The 27,478-nt window shown below is 37.6% G+C and overlaps 5 protein-coding genes across 15 annotated transcripts; 2 read left to right on the top strand and 3 right to left on the bottom strand.

The window, feature by feature from the left end:
• The first annotated feature begins 42 nt into the window (after nt 1-42).
• Nucleotides 43-5,358, top strand: LOC103152532 (gastrula zinc finger protein XlCGF57.1-like). Of its 4 annotated transcripts, XM_016661346.1 has the most exons (4): nt 43-1,596; nt 1,678-1,797; nt 1,828-1,976; nt 2,517-4,406. In XM_016661346.1, the coding sequence occupies exons 3-4, from the start codon at nt 1,838-1,840 to the stop codon at nt 3,893-3,895; spliced, it is 1,518 nt and encodes a 505-aa protein (XP_016516832.1). In that variant the 5' UTR covers nt 43-1,596; nt 1,678-1,797; nt 1,828-1,837; the 3' UTR covers nt 3,896-4,406. The 4 variants fall into 4 exon arrangements, with proteins under 4 accessions (XP_016516832.1, XP_016516830.1, XP_016516834.1 ...); XM_016661344.1 differs by having other exon boundaries at nt 1,678-1,976; XM_016661348.1 differs by having other exon boundaries at nt 1,678-1,927; nt 2,534-4,406.
• A 494-nt stretch (nt 5,359-5,852) lies between these two features.
• Nucleotides 5,853-18,003, bottom strand: LOC103152569 (gastrula zinc finger protein XlCGF57.1-like). 6 transcript variants are annotated; one of them, XM_016661366.1, is made up of 4 exons: nt 17,571-18,003; nt 17,303-17,473; nt 7,195-8,544; nt 5,853-6,766 (listed from the first exon to the last, which is right to left on the bottom strand). In XM_016661366.1, the coding sequence occupies exons 2-4, from the start codon at nt 17,466-17,468 to the stop codon at nt 6,762-6,764; spliced, it is 1,521 nt and encodes a 506-aa protein (XP_016516852.1). In that variant the 5' UTR covers nt 17,469-17,473; nt 17,571-18,003; the 3' UTR covers nt 5,853-6,761. The 6 variants fall into 6 exon arrangements, with proteins under 6 accessions (XP_016516852.1, XP_016516858.1, XP_016516862.1 ...); XM_016661372.1 differs by having other exon boundaries at nt 5,853-7,561; nt 7,646-8,544; nt 17,571-18,002; XM_016661376.1 differs by having other exon boundaries at nt 5,853-7,545; nt 7,630-8,544; nt 17,571-18,002.
• On the bottom strand, nt 9,327-27,210 carry LOC103152619 (gastrula zinc finger protein XlCGF57.1-like). Of its 2 annotated transcripts, XM_016661315.1 has the most exons (4): nt 26,817-27,210; nt 26,500-26,720; nt 24,037-25,448; nt 9,327-10,258 (listed from the first exon to the last, which is right to left on the bottom strand). In XM_016661315.1, exons 2-4 carry the CDS (start codon nt 26,612-26,614, stop codon nt 10,232-10,234), a joined length of 1,554 nt encoding a protein of 517 aa, XP_016516801.1. In that variant the 5' UTR covers nt 26,615-26,720; nt 26,817-27,210; the 3' UTR covers nt 9,327-10,231. The 2 variants fall into 2 exon arrangements, with proteins under 2 accessions (XP_016516801.1, XP_007573237.1); XM_007573175.2 differs by lacking the exon at nt 9,327-10,258 and having other exon boundaries at nt 23,904-25,448.
• LOC103152588 (gastrula zinc finger protein XlCGF57.1-like) lies at nt 10,241-13,533 on the top strand. 2 transcript variants are annotated; one of them, XM_016661187.1, is made up of 4 exons: nt 10,241-10,332; nt 10,442-10,678; nt 11,190-12,445; nt 12,614-13,533. In XM_016661187.1, the coding sequence occupies exons 2-4, from the start codon at nt 10,561-10,563 to the stop codon at nt 13,175-13,177; spliced, it is 1,938 nt and encodes a 645-aa protein (XP_016516673.1). In that variant the 5' UTR covers nt 10,241-10,332; nt 10,442-10,560; the 3' UTR covers nt 13,178-13,533. The 2 variants fall into 2 exon arrangements, with proteins under 2 accessions (XP_016516673.1, XP_007573181.1); XM_007573119.2 differs by having other exon boundaries at nt 11,190-13,533.
• Nucleotides 18,896-22,654, bottom strand: LOC103152613 (gastrula zinc finger protein XlCGF57.1-like). The gene is made up of 3 exons (XM_007573164.2): nt 22,097-22,654; nt 21,759-21,986; nt 18,896-21,082 (listed from the first exon to the last, which is right to left on the bottom strand). Exons 2-3 carry the CDS (start codon nt 21,874-21,876, stop codon nt 19,764-19,766), a joined length of 1,437 nt encoding a protein of 478 aa, XP_007573226.1. The 5' UTR covers nt 21,877-21,986; nt 22,097-22,654; the 3' UTR covers nt 18,896-19,763.
• Nucleotides 27,211-27,478: the final 268 nt, after the last annotated feature.

A 27,478-nucleotide genomic window follows, 5' to 3' on the forward strand; every position in this document is an offset into this window, starting at 1 on the left:
ATATCCCTGATTTATTAAATAATTTATCTGTTTAGTCAAATGTCTGGGGCTTTAAATGACAACTTGAGATAGTTGAAATATCTTGAAAGACATTTGATCCCTCGTAAAGTAATGGAAGATATCTTCAATTCTTTTTACTTGCAGAACCTAAATTCATATATCTTAAATTACAATTCAGGAAAGTCAAAATGTTGAATCAAGTCAAAACTAATTTTTAGACATCTATAATGTAATCAGGTCGTCAGATAAATATGATTTTATGTTACAGCGGTCTATCATAAGGCCTGTTAGCCAAAATCCCTACTTCAATCCTTGTTTCTACCCATGATTGATAACAAACGACGCCACGTTGGACACAAAGAGTCTTTTTCATCATCAGTGATGTATTTTCCAAAGTTGGGGAGCCAAAAAAAGAAACCATCTTAAAGTGGAAACAGTGGGAAAAGTCCTGTTCTTATATAAAAATAACGAATCCTCCAGAAATTGAACAGAAATGAACACTTTTTTTTTGTCAGAGCAGCAAACCAACATCAATCTCACACAAGAGAAACAGACTGAAAGTCATTAGAAGAGTAAAATTCTGCGTTTAGCTAATTTTATAGGATCAGAGCCAGAAGTACCAGAACTTATCTTGCTGTGGTTTTGTCCTTTAAACAGTTTGTTTACATTTTTCTCCTCAATGAAGAGAGATGTTCAGGTGACGGTGAGTGGGTCACCAAAGATCTGCTGGCACTAGCAGATAGCAGAAGGACTTCCCATGTCTTTGATGAGGCATGGAGGAGCTGGTGGGATGGAGGAGTTTTGGGTGGTGTATGTGGAGTTAGTATTGTTAAGCAAGAGTACAAATCGTTCAGGCAAAGTGTGAATAACTGGTTAGGTGAGCATTTTAAAGCAGTCCTCATGAGTCTCCACATTTCATCCTTTAAAAAAAAAAAAGACAGACATTTGCTTTTGTCCTATATGCCGTTAGACACGGCAAAGAGTAATCCGGTCTGACTGGACATGCCTGTTCTCTGATGATGTTTTTATAAATTAATAAAAAATAATAATAATAACATAAAAAATACAACAATATCAACATCAGTCTATAATGGATTTCAAAAAAAACTATCTCCTTTATTATGAAATACTAAAATTGACAACGGAAGTACTTTTTCAACTCAGAACTTTACTTGTCGTTGATTGGTCAGTGAGGAGGAAGTAATTGGATGTAACAGTGTTAGCTTGAGTTGCTAAGACCGGGGAAAAAGCGGCTCAAAGTTTGTGTAAAAATAGGTATATAGTTGATGTCTCAGGCTCTCTGCTGGACAGATATCACTGCTGGGTATGTATTTTGAACCTTGATCACTGTGACCAATTCTAATTGAACAGTACGTATTGTAATTAGCCTTCATTAGCACAATTACGCACAGTTAATGGACCATTATCCATTAACTGTGCGTATTAGCGCTAAAGCAACTAACAACGTTCAAGCTTTTAAAAGTTAATACTTTAGTGCTAGAGTTCACTGTCGGACTTGTGGGGAAGACCACATTGGCTGTGGACTAACCTTGTTGTCCAGCTGAGGACATAGTGGACCCTGGACTACTGACCAAGGTATCAGACTCTCTGGTTTAGATATTCTCCTAATATGTTTTATTTGATCAAATGCTGATTTGTGTCTGATTCCCATTTCAGAGAACGGAAAAACAGAAGATCCAGATCATATGACTTCTAGAGCATGTGAAGGTTGAAGACAAGACAAGGATTGTGTAAAGGGGAATCCCAAGTGGAGTGAGGATGACTGAGATGATGAAGGTTGAAGCGAGGATGACTGAGATGATGAAGGTTGAAGCAGATGAACCTGGAGGATTTAGCTTGGAGCCTCCCGTACCTGCAGCATCCACATCAGAACCGGAGGAGGAAACACAAGACAGCAAAGATCTCAGTAAATGGCACACATTGTTTTATCTGGATTCAGAGGACTTTCTTGACAGGTAGTAACGGAAGTGATAACGTCTAACTTTTGCGGTTCCAAAGCAAGATTGTAGTTTCAATCTTGCAAACTGCAGACACAAGAAAAAGAAACGACAGCCACGTTTGGATAAAAAAAGACAATAGTCGTTACAGTATGATTGAAAGAACAGACATGTCAGGCTAGAGTTTTAGTAGCCAGTGATTAGACCTACAGGCTTCTAACTACATGTTACTTCCTGCCAAAGGAAACAGTCAGCAGTAGAGCATACTTACTTTTTTTTATGCAAGATTCCTTTATGGTCTTTAAAAGAATGGAATAGTATGAAATTTGATTTGAAGGTTTTCAAGTGTGGAGAGGTCAGAAATGGAAAAGAAATGTGGGCATGGAAATTTTTTTCATTTCCAGATTCTTTTTTACCTTAATCAGTTCATTTAGCTTTTTGCTAATTTTTCCCCAGTAGTTTTTAATTATAAAACTATATGTGTATATATGTACATGTGTGTGTATGTGCACATATAAATTGTTTCTAAGCAAACACTAATGTCTATGTGATTGTCAGTGTTTCCACTCCATCAGATGTTGGTGATCAAAGCAGAAGTTCCCCATGATTGGACCTCCAGTTTGGACCAGCAGGACCCAGAGCCCCCGCACATAAAGGAGGAAGAGGAGGAACAATGCATCAGTCAAAAGGAAATGCATCTTACCGTGAAGAGGGAAGATGAGGAGAAAACCGAGTTATCAGAGCATCTTCAGATCAAGACTGAAGACAGGAGCTCAGCTGAACAGCTGGAAACGCAACCAGAACCAGATAGGAACCCAGATCTAGCACGTCCCAATCAGAAAAGTAAGATAATGGTTCACAGAAGAGGTAAAAGACATAAACTGTGTTCCAAGCTTTCACCTAAGGGCCACACGAGAGAGAAATCATTCGACTGCGATGTTTGTGGCAAGCGATTTAAACGTGAGACTAATTTTAAATTGCACATGGTGATTCACAGCGAAAAAACGGAACACATCTGCAATATTTGTAGCAAAGGATTTAAAGTGAAGCGTTCTCTTGAGACGCATATGAGGCGGCACACTGGGGAGAAGCCGTTTGCGTGTGACATTTGCAGCAGAAGGTTCCATGCGAAGAGCAATCTCACAAGTCACCTGAAGGTCCACTCGGAAGAAAAACCCTTTTCTTGTGACGTTTGTGGTACGAGGTTTATCAGAAACGAAAATCTCAAGAGGCACATGTGGATCCACACGACAGAGAAACCGTTTGTCTGTATTGTTTGCAGTAAAGGATTCTCACTGCAGCAGAGGCTTGAAACTCACATGCGCGCTCACAAGGGGGAGAAGCTATTCATGTGCAGCGTTTGCAGTAAAGGATTTTCCCGACACGAGAATCTAAAAAGACACATGCGCATACATACAGGCGAGAGGCCGTTTATCTGCAGTTTTTGCGGCAAAGGGTTTTCACTACAAGAGACACTGAAGAGCCACATGCGTGTTCACACGGGGGAGAAACCGTTCATTTGCAGTATTTGCAGTCAGGGATTTTCCCTCCAGCAGAATCTGAAGAGTCACATGTACGTCCATACAGGGGAGAAACCGTTCACTTGTAGTGTTTGTAGTAAAGGATTTTCTCGGCAAGTGTATCTAAAAAGTCACTCGAAGGTCCATACGGCACCGTTTAGCTGTAGTGACTGCGGTAAATGTTTTATGAATGAGATGCAGCTACAGCGGCATGTAAGGTTCCACTCAGAGGAGAGACCGTTCAGTTGTGATGTCTGCAAAAGCAGATTTAATCAGAAGATTCATCTCGAAAGTCACATGAGAGTCCATTCAGGAGAAAAACCGTTTGTTTGCAGCGTTTGCAGTAAAGCGTTTTCCCGTCCTGGAGATCTGAACAGACACATGGGTGTTCATAAGGCTAATGCAGCTAATGACTGAGAAATCTGTCCATACGCTTTTAGACAGTCGACTGTTATTTTAAGTCCCTGCTCTCTGGAGGATTATCCTCTGACATTGACAGTGTTTGGTGAAACCTTTTGGAAATGTTTCACTTCTTTGATCAGCTGTAAGTTAAAATATGGAACACATCAAACTTGGGATGAGCACGTTTGGATAAAAATCCTTGCATCGTTAAACGTTGACTTTAGGCATGGCTGAAGTTCATCAATGTCACCACAAGATGGCAGCAATACACTAAAACACAGAGAGCCTTCAGGAAGAGGCTGCAGGCGTCATGTAGCAGAGTTCTGAATGAAGTGGAAACGGATCCACTGTAAATAAAAACCGAAATGAACAATAGCAATAATAATAATAAACTGTACAAGACAATTACATAAAATACTGTGCAGTTATTACAAAAAAATATATTATTTTTAATTGAAATGGCAGGAGGTGACAGCAGAGGTCCACCAGTGCTGAAAACGTGGAAATTATTTCACAAAGTTTGAAAAAAAAAAAAAAGAACAGAACTACGTGTACAGTCAACGATCAGACATCCAAATCTGATTGCCATATTGTTATTACTACAGCTGCCCGCTGCTGCCTGGGTGTCATGTGACAGGTGTTGCTCTTCTCATTGGTGCTTCTGATCTCCTGAAGGGAGATGACACAACTACGTCAGTATCTTCAGTACAAGAGAATTTTGTTTTGATATATCTGAATTAATAACATGTCATAAAACAGAACCCTTTTTTTTTAATTCTATTTAATTTCTTAGAATTATCCACCAGCCTTAAGGCATGCTCTGTGAAACTGGTTTTCTGTGAACACTAAAAAATATGACATTTAAGGGGGAAATGTTTTGTTCAAGAATGGTGTTAAAAGCTAGCAATACAATTTAATACTTAGTGCCTGCCTTAATAAAAACAAATAAGATGTAAAACTATACATGTCCCATGTGTGTAAAAAAAAAAATAAAATCCAGAATCTCCGATTTAATATAATTATCCTCTTTGCCCTGTTTATCGTGTTTTTAAATAGGATGCATGTTGGATCGTACCAACGCTTTTAGTGTTCAGTTTAAAATGTGAATACATTTAAATAATGGATATTATGTCGTTATTTATTTGTACATTTGTTCAATATAAAATATGTAGTCTGTCATTAGGATGACTTTTGTATAATAAACTGGATGCAATGGACTAATAGTGGAGCTCTGCAAACTACTAAACCGTGTATTTCTTCCAACCAGCAGATCTCACTCCATGCCGCATGTTCAGCTTGGAGGTCTTGCTTTGTCAGCATCTTTTTATTTTTTTCATCAGAGTTGTATTTATGCAACTATTGCAGAGAAAGACTTTGCTGCAAGCAGTGGTCATGAACAGAATTGTTTATTGGATTCAAGTCTGTTTTAGAAAACCGTCCTCTGTAGCTGGGAATCATTACTTTGGTAAATAAATATATATATAAAAAAAGTATTGGTTGTAACTCTGAAGTGTTTGAATTCTTTATAATTTTAATTTCTCTCTTTTCTTGAAAACTTTGAAGTTTTAGAGCTTTTTTTGTGTACTTGCTGTCAAACAGGTAAGCCTCTGAGTCTTTGATTTATATTACTTCATATATGAAATTTATGTATTAAAGTTAGTGGTTATGGTGCTGCGTGCTAGTTAATTGAAAACCATTGATTAACATTTCTGTGTAAAAACATTTCTTAATACTATCTTTTATACCTCCTGTCTTCAATTTCATACTTGACCTATATTTTTGATTCAGCTCTTTAGAAAAAAAATACCTCCGTGGTACAAAAAGATCTACTAACTATATAGGGTACCATTGCAAAAGTAGTTAAAAATCCATTTTACTTGAATGCTGTTAAACAGAAGCTTAGAGATTCGTCCGCATCATTCTTAGTGATTTTTGTGTATATTTCTCCACAAATAAAAGACAGAAGTTCAAGTTTTTAGGATCTTTTCTTTTTTTGACGAGAACTTTTTTTTTTTTATTAAACACGGACAATGCAGTTTGACATAGTTCCAAAACATAGAATGTAACAATTGAGTTGTACAGTTTTTAGTTGCTGCTAAACACTGTACAAGTTATGTCCTTAGTTCAGCTTTTACATCAAAATACAGTAGATGAAATCAATTTCTTTGCATCAAAAACAAAACCAACAAAAACTGCCACATCCAAGGATCACCTGATGCTTTAAATACAATGACAGATGACACTTTTTGTGAAATACCTTAGTTTAAAGTCAAGGTGTTCTGGAGGAAGGAGCGGATTATTCTAAAGATGGTAAATCAATTCTGTTCATACAATCTGATGCCTTTTAAAAAAGAAGGCAAAAAATAGTCTTCATAATTTGATGAGTTAAATACAGGCATAATTATAGCTCTATCCAGCAAGAAACAAACATTTCCTTAAGACTTATGCTATTTTTGTTACATCAACCTTCAAAATAAAAGATTCGAATGATTGTCTACACATTACATCAGTTATGATTGCAGTAAAAGTTTTTTTTCTTGTACAGAATAAATTAAACATGAGTTAAACTCACTATGTTGGGAGAAATTTTCAACTCCTTGATCCGACTGATTTATTTATTTTTTTAGTTTAATTCAAGTCTTTAAGTAGTGTATGAAGCTTTTGTTTTACATTTATCATAATCATTGGAAACAAATACACTAAAATGTATTAAATGCATAACGGTCAACTAACTTTGACAGGTTTTTACCCAACAGTACGTTCCAAAAAGCAGATATTTACAGTCTTAGAAAAAATAAATTAAAATAAACAGAATACTGTGTACTTAATGATAAATCTCTAGAAGGCAACTTGGTTTATATTCGGTACAAATTTATCACCGTTAGACTCGATGCAATTAGCTAGGTTTTCTATACCAATTTGAACAAAGAACTAAACTTGACAACGTTATTAATTAGGACTGAATTGTAACAAATTTAGTTGACTGTATATTTGTATGACTGGATTTAGGTTGTTGTTTTTTTTCTAAAGCACCTAGAGACGATATTTGTTGCGATTTGGCCCTAAACAAAAGTGAATTTATCTGAATAATCATTGAGAAATTAAACGGTGCGCATAGAAAATAGAAATGCAATCATGTGAAAGTCCCTGGCTTCAAACAAATCCGTTCTGTTCGAACACATAAGTGACCGTTTAGGTGAGCTTGCTGTAAAAAGTATCCCCTACACACAGCAGTACAAACGATTTCTCTCATGAACACACATTGGAGTCTTTAGGAGAGCTTGTCATGAAAACCCATTACTGCCAACACTAGCTTAATGACTTTTCTCCAGCGTGAATAACCACATGGCTATTTAGACACTTTTTCGCTGAAAAACCTTTACTGCAAAAACTACAAGTATAGGGCTTCTCTCTTGTGTGGACACACATGTGATTATGCAGAGTCTCCTGTCGTGTAAATACTTTACTACAGACGCCACAAGAAAACGGCTTTTCTATCGTGTGAACCACCATGTGTCTATTTAAAGTCTTCTTTGATAAAAATCCTTTACTACAAACACCACAACTAAATGGCTTCTCTCCTGTGTGAACACACATGTGACTCTGTAGAAGAGCCGGTTGTAGAAATCCTTTACTGCAAACGCTGCAGACAAACGGCTTCTCTCCTGTGTGAACACACATGTGACTCTGTAGAAGAGCCGGTTGTAGAAATCCTTTACTGCAAACGCTGCAGACAAACGGCTTCTCTCCTGTGTGAACGCACATGTGACGTTGAAGGCAGTCCTGACGGGCAAAACTTTTACTACAAACACTACAAATATATGGTTTCTCTCCTGTGTGAACAACCATATGTATGTTCAATTTGTTCTTCTCCGAAAACCCTTTGCTGCACACATTGCAAATAAACGGTCTCTCTCCCGTGTGAACACACATGTGACGCTGCAGATAAGCGTGCACCGGGAATCTTTTATTACAAACGCTACAAACAAATGGTTTCTCTCCCGTGTGAACAATCATGTGTACGCTCAAGTTGTTTTTCGCTGAAAATCCTTTGCTGCAAACACTGCAAGTGTAGGGTTTCTCGCTCAAGTGAATACGAACGTGGGCTCTGAGGTTCGGCTTCGACTTAAAACTCTTAGGACAAACGTCACATGCAAAAGGTTTCTCTCCAGTGTGGACATTCATGTGTGTCTGAAGAGAACGCTTTTCTACAAATCCTTTGCCACAAAGATCACAACTATGCTGTCTCTTTCCTGTGTGAGTCATCATGTGTAATTTTACGGAATGCTTGCGTCTGAATCTTTTGCCACAAAGATTGCAGCCAAATGATTTCTCCCCATCTGCCATGTTACTTTGCTGGGAGGGACATACGGGCTCTGGGTCACTGTCTGGTTCTGGTCGTCTAAAGTTCTGTGCAACAGGTTCAGGTGAACTGCTGGTTGGAGCTTCTGTCTCTAGGTCATCTTCAGTTTTGATTTGATGAAGTTCTGACAAGTGAGGTTTCTCTTCATCTTCAATCTTCACAATAAGCAACTCTTCCTCCTGACTGATCCACTGTTCCTCCTCTTCTTCCTCTTTTATGAAAGGAAGCTCTGGGTTCTGCCGGTCCAAACTGGAGTTCATGTTATTGTGAAACTCTTCTTTAATCTCCAAAATCTCAGGGACTGGGAAAGATATAACATTGATGGACATTAATGATGGCAGACAATTTTACAAAAATGTAATATTTCACATAATGAAACAACACTCTCCTTAACGTTTAAGATAAAAATTCAAAATGTTTGGAAATGAGAAAGTTAACCAAAAAAGTTGGATGTTCTTCTACCTGCACAGAACAAAAGGGACTCAAAAAAGAATATACAGCATTAACCCATTTTAGGATGCCTACACCAACCACTAGACTGAGAGTCTATACCACAAATATATTCTGATATATTCCTTATCAGTAGTGCAGTGCTTTAAAGAGAAGGATGTTATGTACTTTGTTGCACTTTTGTAAGGCAGTAGCTCTGTAGAAAATAGGCAACTCAATGTTTTGAACAGCCAGTCAATCTGGAAAACTTAAACTACAGCTTGTCATGGTCTACATTACCCTTTAAGTTTTGTCTAAGCTTGAAATAATGTACATTTGAATTCAGTTAAATTGTGCAAGTTTCATGTTAACCACCAATGCAGCTGGGTTGTGGCAAATAGACTTCGTATGGATGATTGGAATCGTTGACAATTAGAGTGGCTGGTGTTTTTTTTGTTTGTTTGTTTGTTTGTTTTTTTTGACACCAAGAGAGAACTTTGCATACTTTTCTAACTTACTTAGATCTTTGCTGTCTTGTGTCTTTTCCTCCAGTTCTGATGTGGATGTTGCAGGTCTGGGGGTGTCCAAGCTGAACCCTCCAGGTTCACCTGCTTCCACCTTCATCATCTCAGTCATCTGGGATTTTCCTTTTTACAATCCTTGTCTTCAATCTTCACATGCTTTAGTAAATCAAGGTTTCAGTCACATAACCCTAGCCCATGAATCTCTGACAAGTTACCCAAAACGTCTCTGCAGCTAGCTGCTTTTGCTCCCCGGTAGCTAACAGCCCATTATTATTATTATAGTATGCACTGCAACAAAGGCTAGAAATATTCAAAGCAAACATATCAACGCAATATCCTCACGAATATTATCGAGTAGATGGTCTGAAACATCAGCACTACACTTACTTTCCAGAAACTTTGAGCCGTTTATCAAACGGGAATTAAAAACTAAAGGTAGCATTTTACATCTGGTTACTTCCGCCTCACTAACCAGTGAATGATAAGTTAAGCTCTTGTACTTCCGCTTTTCACAACAAAGCTTATTTTCCAAATGTCTTTATCTACTATATTTTTTTCACCAGTCTATAAGACAAATCAAATCATTGTCGCTTACTCAGTACTCAACACTGAATTGAACTGCTAATTTAAGTTATTTTCTTATTAAAAGTGTACGTTTGTGTTGTGTTTTTTTTCTCCTTTATTTGTCATTCATTGGTCAGTCAGCAGGAAGAACGATGTTAGCTTAACTAGCAGCTTCGTTTGACGAGCTAAGTTCCGAGTGAAAAACCGATAAGTTGTGATTAAAGATAGTATAATTGGTGCTTCATACCGTCTAATCAACAGACTGCGCAAGGATATTACTTCTACGTGTTTGTATTTAATCTCTTTGATATGTATCGCCTTAGGTTGCCGTACATAAAGTAATTTGGCTTTATTGGTGAGAGGAAACGCATGTTAGCCACTGTGGAACTGAAGCAGCTAACAGCTATGGAAGTTTAAACCTATAAAAATCCATGGTTTTGTGCTACAAAACGAGTCCACACTCATAGTTTATTAGATTATTAGATTGTGAATACCTCCCTTAACCTTATTGTCCAGCTTAGGACCGAGAGACTGGGGACAGCTACGGAGCGGACCCAGAACTACTGACAAGGGTATCGGACTTCTCTGCAGCTTCAGCTCTGCTGCTTCAGTTATGCTACTGTTTACATTTTCTATTAACACACTTTATTTGACCAGAGACTGACTTATGTCTGATTCCAGTTTCAGGCAGCAGAAAAACAGAAGATCCACGTTTATATGACTGAAACCTTGATCTACTGGAACATGTGAAGTTTGAAGACAGGGATTGTAAAAAAAGGAGGATCCCGGGTGGAGTGAGGATGTCTGACACGATGAAGGTCGAAGCAGACGAACCTGGAGGGTTCAGCTTGGAACCGCCCGTGTCTGCAGCATCCACATCAGAACTGGAGGAGGGAACACAAGACGGCAAAGATCTCAGTAAGTGACACATGGATTGTCCGGGTACTCTTTCAACATGTCAGATGTCCGTCGAAATTGATTTTTGTAAATGTTGATTTCAATTTGTTACATCTGAAAGCAGGTATTTGTATGGGAGTGTTTGCATTCTTTAACTGTTTAGTTATTCCAACAGACACCATGTGCCCAACCAGATCTTTAACAGACTGGAATGAAGCTTCCAACTGTTGTATATCCAGGGTTCCTACATGGGGCTTCACAGAAGGAGTTTGGATAGGTCTGAGTTACTGTTTGACTTTCCAGTCTTTTTAACTTATTCTAATATCTGAAAAATGAAAGTCAGCCACATGAAATGTCCTTAACTATAGCTTTTTGATGATGGTCTTCTAATTCCTACAAAGACTTAACACCTGATCTAAAAAAAAAATGTATTGTGAAAATTGTCCATATACTTCAATTTTTTCACCCTTACAATTTAATTTATAAAATTGTCAGCAATCATTAATGCCTGTTTGTGTTTCATTCTTTCCAGCTCATCAGATGTTTATGACTAAAGAGGTCATAAACATCCAAACTAGTTTGGACCGTGAAAATCCAGAAGCCCGCGTGAAGGACGAAGAGGAGGAGCAGTGGATCAGTCAGGAAGAAGAGTTGCGTACTCTGAAGATTAAAGATGAAGAGAAACCTCATTTATCAGAGCTTCATCAAATCAAAACTGAAGATGACCTAGAGACAGAAGTTCCAACCAGCAGCTTGCCTGAACCTGTTGCAGAGAACTTTAGACAGCCAGAACCAGACAGGGATCCAGAAGCCCACGTGAAGGATGAAGAGGAGGAACAGTGGATCAGTGAGGAAGAAGAGTTGCGTACTCTCAAGATTAAAGATGAAGAGAAACCTCAGTTGTCAGAACTTCATCAAATCAAAACTGAAGATGACCTAGAGACAGAAGCTCCAACCAGCAGTTCACCTGAACCTGTTGCACAGAACTTTAGACGACCAGAACCAGACAGTGACCCAGAGCCCGTATGTCCTTCCCTGCAAAGTAACATGGCAGATGGGGAGAAATCATTTGGTTGCAGTTTGTGTGATAAAAGATTCAGACGTAAGCGTTTTGTTACATTACACATGATGACTCACACAGGAAAGAGACAGCTTAGTTGTGATCTCTGTGGCAAAGGATTTGTAGAAAAGCGTTCTCTTCAGACACACATGAATGTCCACACTGGGGAGAAACCTTTTGCCTGTGACGTTTGCTGTAGAAGGTTTCATGCTAAGACAAGTCTTACTACACACATGAAGGTCCATTCAGAAGAAAAACCTTTTTCATGTGATGTTTGTGGTTTAAGATTTTGGTTAAAATCAGTTTTCAAAAAGCACACCCAGATCCATTCCACAGAGAAACCGTTTGTTTGCAGTGTTTGTAGTAAAAGGTTTTTGCGACAAGGAAACCTAAAGAGTCACATGCATATTCACACCGGAGAGAGACCATTTATTTGTAGTGTTTGTAGTAAAGGATTTTCTCAACTTATTCATCTGACGAGTCACATGCGTGTTCACACAGGAGAGAAACCATTGATTTGTGGCTTTTGTCACAAAGGATTTTCCCATTCAGCTAGTTTAAAGAGTCACATGCTTATTCATTCAGGGGAAAAACCTTTTGTTTGTAGAGTTTGCAATAAAGGATTTTCAAGACGAGAGGTCCTAAAGAAACACATGCCTGTTCATACAGGAGAGAAACCGTTTATTTGTGAATTTTGTAGTAGAGGATTTTCACGACAAGAGAATCTAAAGAGTCACATGCATGTTCACACCGGGGAGAAACCCTTTGTTTGCGACGTTTGTAGTAGAGGTTTTTCACGAAGAGCTAGTCTGAAGAGTCACATGAATGTTCATACAGGACAGAAACCATTTATTTGTAGTGTTTGTAGTAAAGGATTTTCTCGACTTCTTCATCTGAGGAGTCACATGCGTGTTCACACAGGAGAGAAGCCATTGATTTGTGGTTTTTGTCACAAAGGATTTTCCCATTCAGTTAGTCTAAAGAGTCACATGCTTGTTCATACAGGAGACAAACCGTTTGTTTGTAGAGTTTGCAATAGAAGATTTTTAAGACTAGAGATTCTAAAGAGTCACATGCGTGTTCATACAGGAGAGAAACCGTTTATTTGTGAATTTTGTAGTAGAGGATTTTCACGACAAGATATTCTAAAGAATCACATGCGTGTTCACACCGGGGAGAAACCCTTCGTTTGCGACGTTTGTAGTAAAGGTTTTTCACGAAGAGCTAGTCTGAAGAGTCACATGCGCGTTCATACAGGACAGAAACCGTTTATTTGCAACATCTGTGGTAAAGGTTTTTCACGACCAGATACTCTAAAGAATCACATCCGTGTTCACACGGGAGAAAAACCGTTCATCTGTAGTGTTTGCAGTCGAGGATTTTCACGTTCAGCCAGTCTAAAGAGTCACATGTGTTCACCTATGAAACAAACCTTTTGCAGCGAAGACCTTTTGCAGTGAAATTTTGAAGAAACCTATGGATGTTCAGAAGGACTCCAACTGAATGGGCTGGCGGTCGGTTAATCGGTTAATTTTTCTAAATTGTCTTTAATTCATCTCTGCATTATCTCAGCACAGTACTAACAGTACTAGGAACAGTACTAAATTGCATTTCTAGATATTGGGTGAATTTAGAGGCTTTTACTGTGATGTTTAAAGGTCATTTCTAATTATTTTTGAGATGTTAAGAACTCGTGTTTGGTTGTATAAACATTGTTTAAAGTTAGCCCATCATTCTGTACTGAAAAAAACACTTCTGAGATTTTATTTCCTCCAAGGGAACAAAACTACTGAATAAAATTGTGTTTCACAATCTCTTTCCATTGTATGATATTATTCAAGACCAAACATGCAGGATGACTTTGGACACCACTGCTGTAGGCTTGTAATTTGACCTTTTTTAAATAGTGTGCTGTTCAATCCAGAGTGTCTAAATCTGAGCTCTGATGTTATTACAGTTTCTTTCCTGCTTTTTCCACTCACCTCTCATCTCACCTACTTTCCTTTGTGCATTCATGGTTTTCTCAACTAACTGAGAAAAGCAATTAGTTGAGAAACTGCTTTTCTCAACTAATTGCCCAGGTTTCAAAATAAAATCTGGGATAACAACATGTTTTTTGATACATCTCCCAATTTAATCAGAATAAAGTAACTATAAAAAGTAAATTTTAAGAATAAAAGTTTTTAAGCATAATCTAATGCTTCCTGAAGAAAGTATTCATTTTACAAATGAAGCAAACGATAAAATGACCATTTATTTCTCAATGTTGAAATTCACAGAGGATCACACAGAGGCACATAGGAATTAACACAGATATAATTTAAAAATTGAGAATGTATATTAGTGTTAAAAAGAAAAAGTACATAATTGTGGGGAGAAAAAGTGCTGGTTCTACAAAATGCATGAGTGTATTAAGATAATTGAAACTGTGCAGAAATATACCGTTTACAGGAATAGAGAAACAAATGCCATAAACAAGAACATAAAGCACTTCACCAGGTTTGCTGGGAGTAGACTGTTATACAGAATTAAACAAAAAGTGTCCGTCAGTAGGTTTAATCAGTTTTGCAATCCTGATCTTTCTCTTACACTGTTTTGTATGGTTCAGGTTTATCTAAAAAAAAAAAAAAAAAGTAGTTTAGGGTTTGTGAGAAAATATTAGGCAGCATAACAATTGCAGATAATCTTACCAACTTTGCTTTGCAACAACAAAGATCAAATGCTATTTGCCTGGTGGAAATGTAAAATATTGCACAAATCCTTCTTAGAGTTAACTACAACATTTTTTTTAAATGTACATCATATAATGTTTTCTATTAGATATTTACCTCACCAGTTTGCCCCTAAGATAATTTAAGTGCCACCACAGATGAGTGCAGCTGTGTTCTCACGGGCCCTGTTTTGTGTTAATTCATATTTTTGCCACAAGTCGGGAACCCTGGTTACGTTAACAAAAAGGTTACTTTTACAACTGCAGCTCTTTGCCTCATTGGGAATAGATCTAAAATATGTAAAAGTTGCAACAATGTAGAACTGTTCTCCTTGGAAATGTGTATATCACAAACTTTTCCTTTTGATACTGTAGCACTACAGCATCACAGCACCAACATTTCTAATGTGTGCAAAAACACCAACACAACTGCAGTCAGATAAGAAGCAAATAAAGCTAAGATATACTCAGGAAAAAAAAAAAAAGCTGGAAAACTGAGATTTGCCATTTGTATTGGTGCCGACTAAAAGCACAAGGTGGTTAGAATATATCTCGCTCCATATGTTATACATTGAAACAGACAAAAACATGTTAGGTAAATATTCTGCAGCTCTGTGAGCACCGCCGATTAAATGAGACACATTGTTAAGTGATAATAGTCTATTTTAACAACTTTCACTAGATTCTACACATGCGCGTACGACTGATGGAAAACATGGAGTTGCATGGTGAGCTCCAACTTTCCTAGTTGGAATTATTATTTAATTCCTGTCTTTCCAACTGGAAATAAAAAAAAAAAAAAGACAAAGCTGAAGGAACTTTTAGTAAAATCTGCTGGTACAAACTTCTCTGTTGAGTGGAGATCTGTTGCTGCTTGATCTGTGTCTCCTTCCAACACCTTAAAATACAATCATCAATTTCTTAGACCTGCTTGTCGTGAAAATCCTCAACTACAAACACTGAAATTAAACAGCCTCTATGTCGAGTGAACACTCATGTGTCCATTAAGGTATCGCTGTTGTGAAAATCCCCTACTACAAACACTACAAACGAATGGCTTCTCACCAGTGTGAACACGCATGTGGGTTTTTAGAGTATCACTATGTGAAAAGCTTCTACTGCAAACACTGCAGGTGTATGGTTTCTCTCCGGTATGGACAGACATGTGTCGCTTTAGGGTCTCTTGAAATGAAAATGCTCTACTGCATACGCTGCAACTGTAGGGTCTCTCTCCTGTGTGAACGCGCATGTGACTGTTAAGACGAGTTTGTAGCGGAAATCCTTTACTACAAAAGCCACAAATGAACGGTTTCTCTCCTGTGTGAACGCGCATGTGTCTTGTGAAATTATTTTCGTGTACAAACTCTTTACTGCAAAGGCTACAGACAAATGGTCTCTCTGCAGCGTGGATCTTTGAGTGCTTCGTAAGACAGACATTTCTTTTAAATCTTGCACCACAAATGTCACAGGAGAAAGGTTTTTCTCCCGAATGAACCTTTAGGTGATCTCTAAGAATTGTTTTTGCGTGGAACCTTCTACCACAGTCATCACAGGCAAATGGTTTCTCTCCAGTGTGGACTCTAATGTGTTCCTGAAGGCAACTGTTTCTTTTAAAACATTTTCCACAAAGGTCACATCTGTGGTTCCTGCTTTGTACATGGACCATCATGTGCAGTCTAACACATTTTTTATTTTTGAAACTTTTGCCGCAAATACTGCAACTAAACGGCTTTTCTCCTGATTGGACTCCACTCTGAGCAGCAGGTTTAGAGCACAATTGAGAACTCTGGCCCATTTTGTGAATTGTCATCTCACTTTGTTGAGAAAAGCATGCTGGATTTGGGTTCCTGTCTGGTTCTGGTCCTCCACAGTGCTCTCCATCAAGGTCTGATTTTCTCTTCTCTGCTGTGCTGCAGGTTGCACCATCTGTCTTACTTTCTTCTTCAGTTTTGATCTGCTCAATGACTTGTTTCTCTTCATCTTCACTTTTCACAGTAAGCTGCTCTTCCTTCAAACAGATCCTTAGTTCCTCCTCTTCCTCCTTTATGTGGGGGGTGTTTGAGTTCTGCCGGTTCAAACTAGAGTTCCAGACACGGGGAACCTCTTCTTTGGCTTCCATCATGTGAACATCTGAAATAATTGAAATACAGAAAGAAATTTATAATTACCTCTAAATCATAAAAGTAAAACAATTAAATTTAATACACAAAACAAAATCTACTAAACATTTATAACTTATTTAATGCTTAAGTTTTTTTTTAAAGTAAAAAAAAACAATCATAAGTAAGCTAAATATACATTTTCTCGTGTCAGCCAAAAGGACAGCAACCCTAGCAATGATGTAAACAAGCACCAAATATAAATTACGAAACATCACACACAAGAAAATATTAAAAGATGAAAATAAAAATACTAGTGGTGCATCAATTGCAGTTTTCTGGTCAGTCAGTCCTCTCCAATGGGAGAGGTAAATAAGATCAGTAAATAAATTCAGTTTCACATGTTTCGGCTGATTGCTGATCACCCATAATCAAAGAAACAATGTCGACTGATCAGTGAACCCCCAAAAATGCATGAGTTATTTTGATAGTGTTTGCCGCCTGAAGTGTTTGTTCAAATACCATAAAGCTCTTTTTCTTTCTGGCTTTAGGAGAAAAATGGATCAGCTTTGGACCCCTTAACTGTTACCCCAAAAATGCATACATTGTCCGATGGGTCGATGAGGACCTTGCAGTTTCACGCACCTGGCTTTATTCTCCAACACAATCTTAATAGGACATTGTTCTGTCATTTAGAAGGTGGTACACTCATCTCTTTTACGTGCGTTCTGCGTACGTACTTTTCTCCCTCAGACACACCAATGTGTGTGACTTACTGAGATCCTTGTTGTCTTCAGTCTGCTCCAGTTCTGATGTGGATGCTGCAGGTATGGGGGGCTCCAACCTGAGCCCTCCAAGTTCATCTGCTTCAACCTTCATCACCTCAGACATCATCACTCCTCTTGACTTTCCCTTTCCACTGTCCTTGTCTCCAACCTTCATATGTTCTATAATATATAGGTTTCGGTCAGATATCTTCCTCTGACTGAAATTAGAATCAGACACAATTCGGCATCTGATCAAATAAAGTGTAGAGTCTTATACCTTGGTCAGTATTTATGTGTCCACTCTGTTACTGTCTCCAGTCTCTCGGTCCCCAGCTGGACTACAAGGTCAGAAGGGGTGGCCTCAGACGTACAGACTGACGTGTCCTGTAGCCTCCAAGCACAAACTTTTAAAAGCGTCAAGGTCAGAAATACTGATTAAGTTTCTGCTGTTAGCTGCTTTAGCTACATAGTTGCTAACGGTCGACCAACCACTCATTCACTCTGTTTATTAAGCCTTAAATACGCTACTGCAAGCATGTAGTTGTGACGTCATCGCGAAGACTAGAATATCAAATACACAACACACACCTGTTCTTACACAAACATTAAGATTTTTTTTTGTTTGTTTGTTTTTTTTGTTTATCGGGGTATAGTAAGATTAGCCAGTCAGGCTAACATTGCTACTTCCGGCTACTGGCTGCTAACTGACCAATGAATTTCAAGTAAAGTTCTGACTAAAGAAACTATGTCCTCTTTCAATTATTAACTTTCCAAATTAAAACAATTTTACTGTGAAGGAACTCACTAATATTAGACACTTGTTTATTCCGTTTATAATTTTTCCAAATATATTAATTACTATATAATTTTTTTTGCAGAGTCAAAATACATTAATAACGTATTTTTAACAAGATGTAGTTTTTAATTGATAATGTAGTTTGAATTTTAATAAACCTTTGATTCTATAGGCAAAAACTAGTATTGCCATGACTACTGGCATACAAACAGCTTTTAATATCTCAACATTAATAGTTTTGGCAATAAAATTATCATTATTTTTCTAAAATTTAAAAAAAAAAAATTCTATTTAAATTTGAGGAGGGTTCCCTGGCTGCAGTCTGCAGTCTGCAAAATTACAAGTTTGTGTCTCTGACCATGTTTGCACACACATAATGTCATTTTCACCTGTAGTCACTTGCTAATCATTTTCAAGCGAACATGGTGGATGAGCATTTAGATAATGAGTTTTAATGCCAAACCAAAACAGCTTGAGGTCCACGAGTAAGAAGAGGTTGGAGAAATGACACCCACATACTGAGGAGCCAATGGAGATTTTTTTAAACTCTCACAAATGCATTGACTTAATGATGTGCTTGCATGTGTTAATGCGCACTTTGTATAGCTGACCAAATCAGTACAATTTCCTCCCAATTTAATGGTGTAGAGTGTTAGCCGACTGAAGTAAGGCTGCAAATATTGCACCATCGACCCTTCTGTCTAAAAAGGGCAATTCGCTCAACAGTCTGCTTACAGTTATACCACAGCTATTTAACCAAAGGGACTTTTCTGGTTTCTGGCTGGTTTATAAGAACAGAGAATGAATCACTTTAAACCTTTTTATTTATAGACACAGCGTACAATGTTTCATTTCATCTTTTCAAAAGAAAGATGCATGGTAACAGGTTGTAGCAAAAAAAAAAAACAACAAAAAAAACAAAAAATGCATCAATTTCCACCTGAACAGAGGGATGGTTATCATAGATTGTGAATTGATCATAAACCAGTATAAAAACTATTTACATATATTTGGTCCATCATAAAGTAATCCTCTTCTCAGGTCACAAATTTGCCTTCTGCCTCCACCAATCACGGACAAGAATCGTCTCAAGTCCAGTGAACATAAAACACAAGACAACAGCCACAGAGGGTATTAAAGAGATCAATGGTTTGGCCTTAGGTATTTTACTCATGATGATATCAGAGTCTATTTGGATTTTCTAGCTCTATCTCTTAATATTTGAGATTCTGAGAACTCTGGCTTTTTATGTGGGAATACGTAATTTCTTTGTAATGATGGAGTGATAGAAATACATACCATTTGTACTTTTAAGTGCAAATCTTTGTTTACATGTTATTCCGAGGTACATAAACAGTGATATATTAAATTAGACTACTGTACAGGAAGGAGAAATATTGTCATTGGCAGTCATAGTAAAAAGTGTTGTTGAAAGTAACCCATTTTACTCTTTTCATCTTTTTGCTGTAAAAAAAAAATCAGTTCTGACTTGTTTTTTAAGTTTAAGATTTTGACCTACAGCTGATCAAAGCAAAGTAGGGATTCACAAGTCCATTTTAGTTTTTTTTTTTTTTTTTATAAATTCAGAGGCAATGGAGCATTGATAAGTTGCAAAATAAAGGTAGTTGCTGAAAACTTGAAAATTATTGGCATGTTGCTCAACTATCAAAATAATCATTGGCTGCAGACCTTGTGTACGACCATATGTCGTTTCAGATTTCCTTGTTGGGAAAACCCTTTACTGCAAACATCACAAACAAACGGCTTCTCTCCTGAATGCACTCGCATGTGATTTTCAAGCTGACACTTTTGATTAAACCTGCTCCTACAGACATCACAACCAAACGGCCTCTCCTCCGTGTGGACTCTGGCATGTCGTTGCAACTGGATTTCCTTCACAAAACGCTTACTGCAATCACTGCAGCTAAATGATGCGGCATGAACTTCCATGTGGTTTTTCAGATGGTGCTGTTGAGAAAACTCTTTGCTGCAAACGCTGCAAATGAACTGCTTCTCTCCAGTGTGAACATGCATGTGTCTCTTCAAATGAATTTGCTGCGAAAATCCTTTACAGCAGAAGCCACAAATAAACGGCTTCTCTCCCGTGTGAACGCGCATGTGTCTCTTCAGAGTCTCTTGTTCCGCAAATCCTTTGCTGCAAACGCTGCATATGAACCGTCTCTGTCCTGTGTGGGCATTCATGTGAATCCTTAGACTGTTTTGATGATAAAATCCTTTACTGCACACACTACAAACAAAGGGTCTCTCTGCCGTGTGGACCCACATGTGCTTCTTAAGAGTTTCCTTCCTTTTATATCTCGAACCACAAATGTCACAGGAAAAAGCCCTTTCTCCAGAGTGGACCTCCAGGTGACTTTTAAGAACTGCCTTAGCATGAAACCTTCTCCCGCAGTCGTCGCATGCAAACGGCCTCTCTCCAGTGTGAAGCCTCATATGCGTTTGAAGGAAATGCTTAGCTTTAAATTCTTTGCCACAAAGTTCACAGTTATGTTCTCTGTTTTCAATGTGAATTTTCATATGGCGTTTAAAATTGGCCTTATGCTTGAATCGTTTGCCACAAACATTGCAACCAAAGGGCTTTTCTCCAGCGTGCGATCCTGTCTGAGCCATAAATTTGGACATTTTATCACTTCTGTGAACCGTCATCTTACAATACTGGTAAGAACACACTGGATCTGTGACGTCGTCTCTTTCTGGTTCACCACAGTTGTCTTCATAAGAGGCCGTTTTTAGCTCTTCAGCTGAGCTGCTGTCATGAGCCTCAGTCTCCATAATGTCTTCAGTTTTGATCTGATGAACCTCTGATAACTGGGGTTTCTTTTCATCTTTACTCTTCATAGTAAGCTTCTCTTCTTCTTGACTGACACTCAGTTCCTCCTCTTCCTCTTTTATGCAGGGGAACTCTGGGTTGGGTTGGTCCGAACTGGGACTCCAGTCATCAGGAACCACTTTAATCACCAACATCTGATGAACTGAGAACATTGAAAGATACATGAAAAATCAATGACAATCTGATATAACTTAAATAAATAAAATCCATGTCAAAAAATGGCTGTGGACACATATTTTCTAAATGCCACCTCTGGCTAAGTGAGGTCTAGACTAGAGTCCAACCAATTTGGTCGCAAATGCGAACTGATTTCTCAGTAGTGCACCTAAACAATATCTGAGGTTGCACCAATGCAACTAGTCAAGTGAGACTTTTCTCTGCTGCTTCTCCCTACTGCTCTGACCTCCAGTCAAGAATTGTCTTTTGACTTTTTCCTGCTTGCCTGTTATTCATTTTTCTTTGGTCCATCATCACCAGTCAGCATATGCGTGAGATGGTATTATATCTGGTCAAAAGTATTTTCAAAAGTATTTAACATTTTATCACTTCTGTGAGGAGTTTTTGCTTGTCTTCAGCATATATATTACACTCGAGACTACTGTTATAAACTGATTAAAAATATAAATTTCTTGTATTACATGTAAAAGCTTGTGACTGACTGCTAACCTATCCAGTGCGTTGCAACTACTGCAGGGGCATTTATGTACAGACATAGAGTTCATTTATAAACAAATATGCTTTTCCACAATTGAACATTCGTTTTTAAGCAGCCAGATGTAACTTGCTCCAATCGAGACAAACAAAAGTGTGTGACTTACTGAACTCTTTGTTGTCTTGTGTCTCCTCCTCCTCTTCTGATGTGGATGCTGCAGATATGAAGGGCTCCGAGCCGAACCTTCCAGGCTCATCTGTTTCAACCTTCATTATCTCAGACATCCTCGCTCCACCTGGGATTCTCCTTTTCACAATCCTTGTCTTCAACCTTCCCACGTTCTACTAAATCAAGGTATCAGCCATATCATCTAGATCTTCTGTTTTTCTCTTGTCTGAAATAGGAATCGGACACAAATCAAGATCTGATCAGATAAGGTGTATTGATAAAACATGCAACCAGTAGCAGAGTTCAATCGATGCTGCAGAGCAGAGAGTCTGATACCTTGGTCAGAAGCTCTGGCTCCACTGTGGGTGTCACAAGTCTCTCGGTCCTCAGCTGAAAAGGACAGAGGAGGTGTCCACGGACGAAGTGGTCATCCTCAGAGGGTGGAGCATAGACTCGTCTTGTAGCATTAAACTACAAACATTTAAAAAGCTTCAACATCGTAAATGGCATCATCCGTCTCTGTTGTTAGCTTCCACTTTGCTATTGAAGGCTAATGGCATTATGTACATAAAGTCGGCTATAAATATCACATCGGTTTAGAACAATTATATGGGAGCGATGTAATCACTGCGACTGATAAATAGTAGATCAGAGACATCAACAATTGTGATTTTACATAACCACTTAAGAGGTTTTCCGTTTCGGGACTTAGCCAGTCAAGCTACATTGATACATCCGGTGACATCCTCCTCATTGACCAATGAATGGCGAGTAAAGTGCCATTTCGAAAAACTACTTCCTTTTATTGGTTTTTCCGAATAAAACGTACGCAGAAAATAAAGATATTTTTGAAAAAGGTAAGTGTTGCGCTATTACACTTTTTAAATCACTATATACATTCTAATGTATATAGTGATACATTCTAATGTATATAGTGATTTAAATAGGGTGCCGTTTGTAAAGTTATACTGCAAAAAATCAGTAGCAATATTTTGTTTTATAAGCTATTTAACAATTATTAAACAATTAGCTGCAAGTAATGACTGTTTTCTTAATAAACTATTGGACACCGCTTGTTTATAACAAGCCATCAGTATTATCTCGTAACTATGAAATTAAGTAGCTGAGTATTAGTTGTGTTTGGCTCGTGATAGTAGAAAGACTCCTGGGTCAGACTGTGGCATTTATCTCTACAGCCCTCAGTTTCCCTGATGCCTCTTTCAGCTAATGGAATCTCCTAGAAGCTCTCATAAATTCCTGACAGGTGCTGACCATAAACTGTATAAAATATAGATGACTGAACAGGATCCTGAAGTCGGGTCCCCATAAGTTTATGAAGGTCAAATAGAAGAGAGGCACAATGCATTTTCAGATCTTACACGTTTTATTTTGTAAGAACATGAAATGTTGTTATATTGTTCAAATGTGGAAAATAATACATTACCAATAAATAATTACTAAGTCATAAGTTGAAACAATACAAGGTTAAAGCACAACCTTGTCAGAATGTTCATGTAATGTAAATAAAACATTTATTTTTGCTTCATACAGAAATTCACTTTAAGAGTTTAGTTTTGTTTTATTTCCTTTATTTTTTACTTAGAGACGTTCAATAAATTTCAATTATTGAAAAGTTAATTTATGTTAGTAACTCATAATTACAAGTGACACCCACTGTCAAGCCTTCGTTTTTGTTAACTATGATGATTTTCCACTTACAGCTAATGAAAACCTGACATTTAGGATTAGAATACTACATCAGACTAATTAAAACACATTTTTCATACAGAAAGTAGGCTTAATAAAATCTGTGTTTAATACAAAATGTACTTAAATCTCACAAACAAGCCTCATTGGAAGCCATATTCCAACTTATTGAAAATGGCTTTTCTTACTCACTGAAATATATTTGTAAGACCAAATACAAAGAAAATCCTTTAATCAAATGGGGACAAGTTGCAGTTTAATCATACAATATAAATAAAACTTAACTGTCAACATGGAGATCCTAAAATATTGTATTTGTAGGAATACAATATAAAAATGTATACAATAAAGTAGAGGCATTAGGAGAAAAATTAGAGGCTACAAATAGTAGCTAGTACTATCCATTTGCACTTTCTGCAAATGGATATTATTATCCATATTATTATATATTTAATATCTATATTAAACATTGGCAGACTAGTCAAACGTTAAAATACTTAATTACAGCCCTCATGAACACCCATGTGTTTCTTCAGATTTCCTTGCTGTGAAAACGCTTTGCTGCAAACCTCACACACAAACGGTTTCTCTCCTGAATGGACTCTCATGTGGTTTTCAAGTTGACACTTTTGGTTGAATCTGCTCTTACAGACATCACAACCAAAAGGTCTCTCATCTGAGTGGAGTCTCACATGTCGCTGTAACTGGATTTCCCTAACAAAACGTTTCCCACAATCGCTACACCTAAATGGTGCGGTGTGAACCTCCATGTGGTTCTTAAGATGTTGTTTTAGTGAAAATCCTTTACTACAAACATTACAAATAAACTCTTTCTCTCCTGTATGAACACGCATGTGTCTCCTTAAAGTTTCTGGCTGTGAAAATCCTTTACTGCAAAAACTACAAATAAATAGCTTCTCTCCAGTGTGAACGAGCATGTGGCTCTTTAAGTGAATTTGTTGTGAAAATCCTTTACTGCAGACTGTACAAATAAACGGCTTCTCTCCTGTATGAACACGCATGTGTCTCTTTAGATCTCCATGTCTATGAAATCCTTTACTGCAAACACCACAAATAAATGGTTTCTCACCAGTGTGAACGCACATGTGACTCTTTAGATTCTCCTGCACTGCAAATCCTTTACTACAAATACTACAAATAAACGGTTTCTCGCCTGTGTGAAGATACATGTGACTTTTCAGACTCTTTTGTCGTGAAAATCCTCTTGTGCAAACATTACAGACAAAGGGTTTCTCTGTGGTGTGGATCCAAATGTGTTTCTTAAGTGTTTCTTTTCTTTTAAATTTTGTTCCACAAACATCACAAGAAAAAGGCTTGTCTCTAGAATGGACCTTCATGTGAGTTTTAAGGTTTGTCTTTGCTCGAAATCGTTTACCACAGTCATCACAAGCAAATGGTCTTTCTCCAGTGTGGAGTCTCATGTGAGTGTGAAGAAGACTCTTCACTAGAAATCCTTTACCACATAGATCACAGCTATGTTCTCTGTTTCCAGTGTGAGTCATGATGTGTAATCTAACATGATTCTTACTTTTAAATCTTTTGCCACATATACTGCAACCAAATGGTTTCTCTCCGCCATGGATTTCAATGTGAGCCATAGATTTGGAACACAGTTTGAGTCGTTTACCTCTTTTGTGAACTGTTATTTTGTTTTCTCCAGAGGAACATTCTGGATTCTTATCTGATTCTGGTCTTACACAGTCCTCATCTTCAGATTGTATTTCCATTTGTTTGGCTTCTGCCTCTCTAAAATATTCAGTTTCAATGTGATGAAGCTCTGATAACAGAGGCTTTTCTTCATTTTCAGTCTTCACAGTAAGCTGCTCTTCCTCCTTACTGATCCACAGTTCTTCTTCTTCATTCTTTATGCAGGGGGATTGTGGATTTTGTTGGTCCAAATTGGAGCTCCAATCACCGGGAACCTCTCCTTTAATCGTCATTGTCTGATAGACAGGTAAAGCTGACAGACATACAAACATTAATGGTTGATGAAAATGTCAAAAATCTATTAACTTTATTTTTCAAAATAATTAAAAAAAGGTTTTTGTTTCTTTAATTTTTGGGATTTTTTTTTTTTCTAATTTATTCAATTAAAACTGTAGACTTAAACTGACTGATATATCAGCAAGCTAAACATAAATGCAACTGTTTTATGAGAGAATATTTATCATCAGAACAACCCCTATCCCTAACAGACACAGGGTTTCCCAAAGTATATTATAAGCCTGGCAGGCCACCAGGCTTTACTTGTACTCCCACTGTGCTAACCATTGTTTGTTTATTTACTCTAGGTTTTTCTGTAAACCATTAATAGTGATAGCAAAGATGGGTTTAAGAGTCTCTTTGGTGGAAGCACAATGGCTACATAGTATGGTCAGTATGTGAACACACAGGGAGACTGGAGTTAGGTGTCTTTTTTATTCACCAGAACCACTGTCTGTATTTACTGGTATAGATGCTACAACTTCAGCAAATAAAATGACAAGACATATATAAAAAAATAAAGAATTTTAGATAATTAGCATGAAACAACTCAAGTGCAAAAAATTAATATTTAATTTAATTGTATTTTTTGTTTTATGTTAGCCCCTTTTTTTTGAAGACTTAATGGTTGGTGTTTAAGTAGTCCAATAAAACATAATTACCTAGTCATATTTTCAAAATTTCTGTCAAATTTAAACATTTTCTATCTCAAAATCACGGTAGGTCACTGGATGAATGCTCTAGCGCTCCTACCACCGGGCTTAGGGAGTTTTCTGGGGGAAAGCCTCTTCCTGCTAGCTCAAGTTACAACAATAACATCAGTTTCAACAAATATGCAGATCATGCACAGCTCTGAATTACAATGTTACCAGATGATCACACACCCATCCAAGAACTGAACAAATGCTTAGAATAAATCAGTGAATTGATGTGTCATACCTTTCTTCTGCTGAAAAGAAACAAACAGACCCTTTGAACTTCCAGACAGGTAATTTACTCCAATACAGACAAACCAATGTGTCACTTACTGAGATCTTTGCTGTCTTGTATTTCCTCCGGTTCTGATGTAGATGCTGCAGGTACGGGGGGCTCCAAGCTGAACCCTCCAGGTTCATCTGCTTCAACCTTCATCATCTCAGTCATCCTCGCTCCACCTTGGATTCTCCTTTTCACAATCCTCGTCTACACGTTTTACTCATTCAAGGTTTCAGTCTTATAATCGGAATCTTCTGTTTTCTGCCGTCTGGAACTGGAATCAGACACAAATCAGCATACGACAATATAAAGTGTATTAACATAAAATGTAAAGTGTAGCGGAGATACTACAGTGCAGAGAGCCTGATACCTTGGTCAGTATCAGTAGTTCTGCGTTCACTCTGTAACTTTCCTCAGTCTCTCGGTCCTCAGCTGGGCCACCATAACCCTTGTTGGAAACACTGATTAAGACTCTACTGTTAGCTGCTTTAGCTCCACGGTGGCTCACGTTCCATTCAGTTTGCTAATAAACGCTAATTACATTGCTGAATTCGGACCGTAAATAGTGTTAACCAAAACCCAGAAGACATGTGCAGTTGATATATCCTCACAAAGGCTGTAACCTTGTCTCAAAAATAATCAACAGACGTGTTTTTTTTTGTTTGTTTGTTTGTTTGTTTGTTTTTTCCCCACAAAATGTAAATATATTTTTCTGTCGGGACCTAGCCATTCGAGCTAACAATGTTACAACTGGATTCTTCCTCCTCGTTGACCAATGAAAGACAAGTTTCGGAAAGGACACTTCCCTTTTCAAAGGCGAACCTTTTCAGAATAAAATAACGTGAGTGCTTTTTTTCTATAATTTATTTATTTTAAGACTTTCCCACTGTTTAAATGGAAGTAAACATACATACAAGATATCGTGGATTTATGCCAGCAACTTAATCAAAAAAAAAAAAAAAAAAAAAATCCCAGTAAACAGTATCAAGATGTTTATGTTTTTTTTTTCTATTCATGCATTTTAAATGAAAA

Source organism: Poecilia formosa, unplaced genomic scaffold, assembly GCF_000485575.1.
Source record: "Poecilia formosa unplaced genomic scaffold, Poecilia_formosa-5.1.2 Scaffold7, whole genome shotgun sequence".
Classification (NCBI taxonomy): domain Eukaryota; kingdom Metazoa; phylum Chordata; class Actinopteri; order Cyprinodontiformes; family Poeciliidae; genus Poecilia; species Poecilia formosa.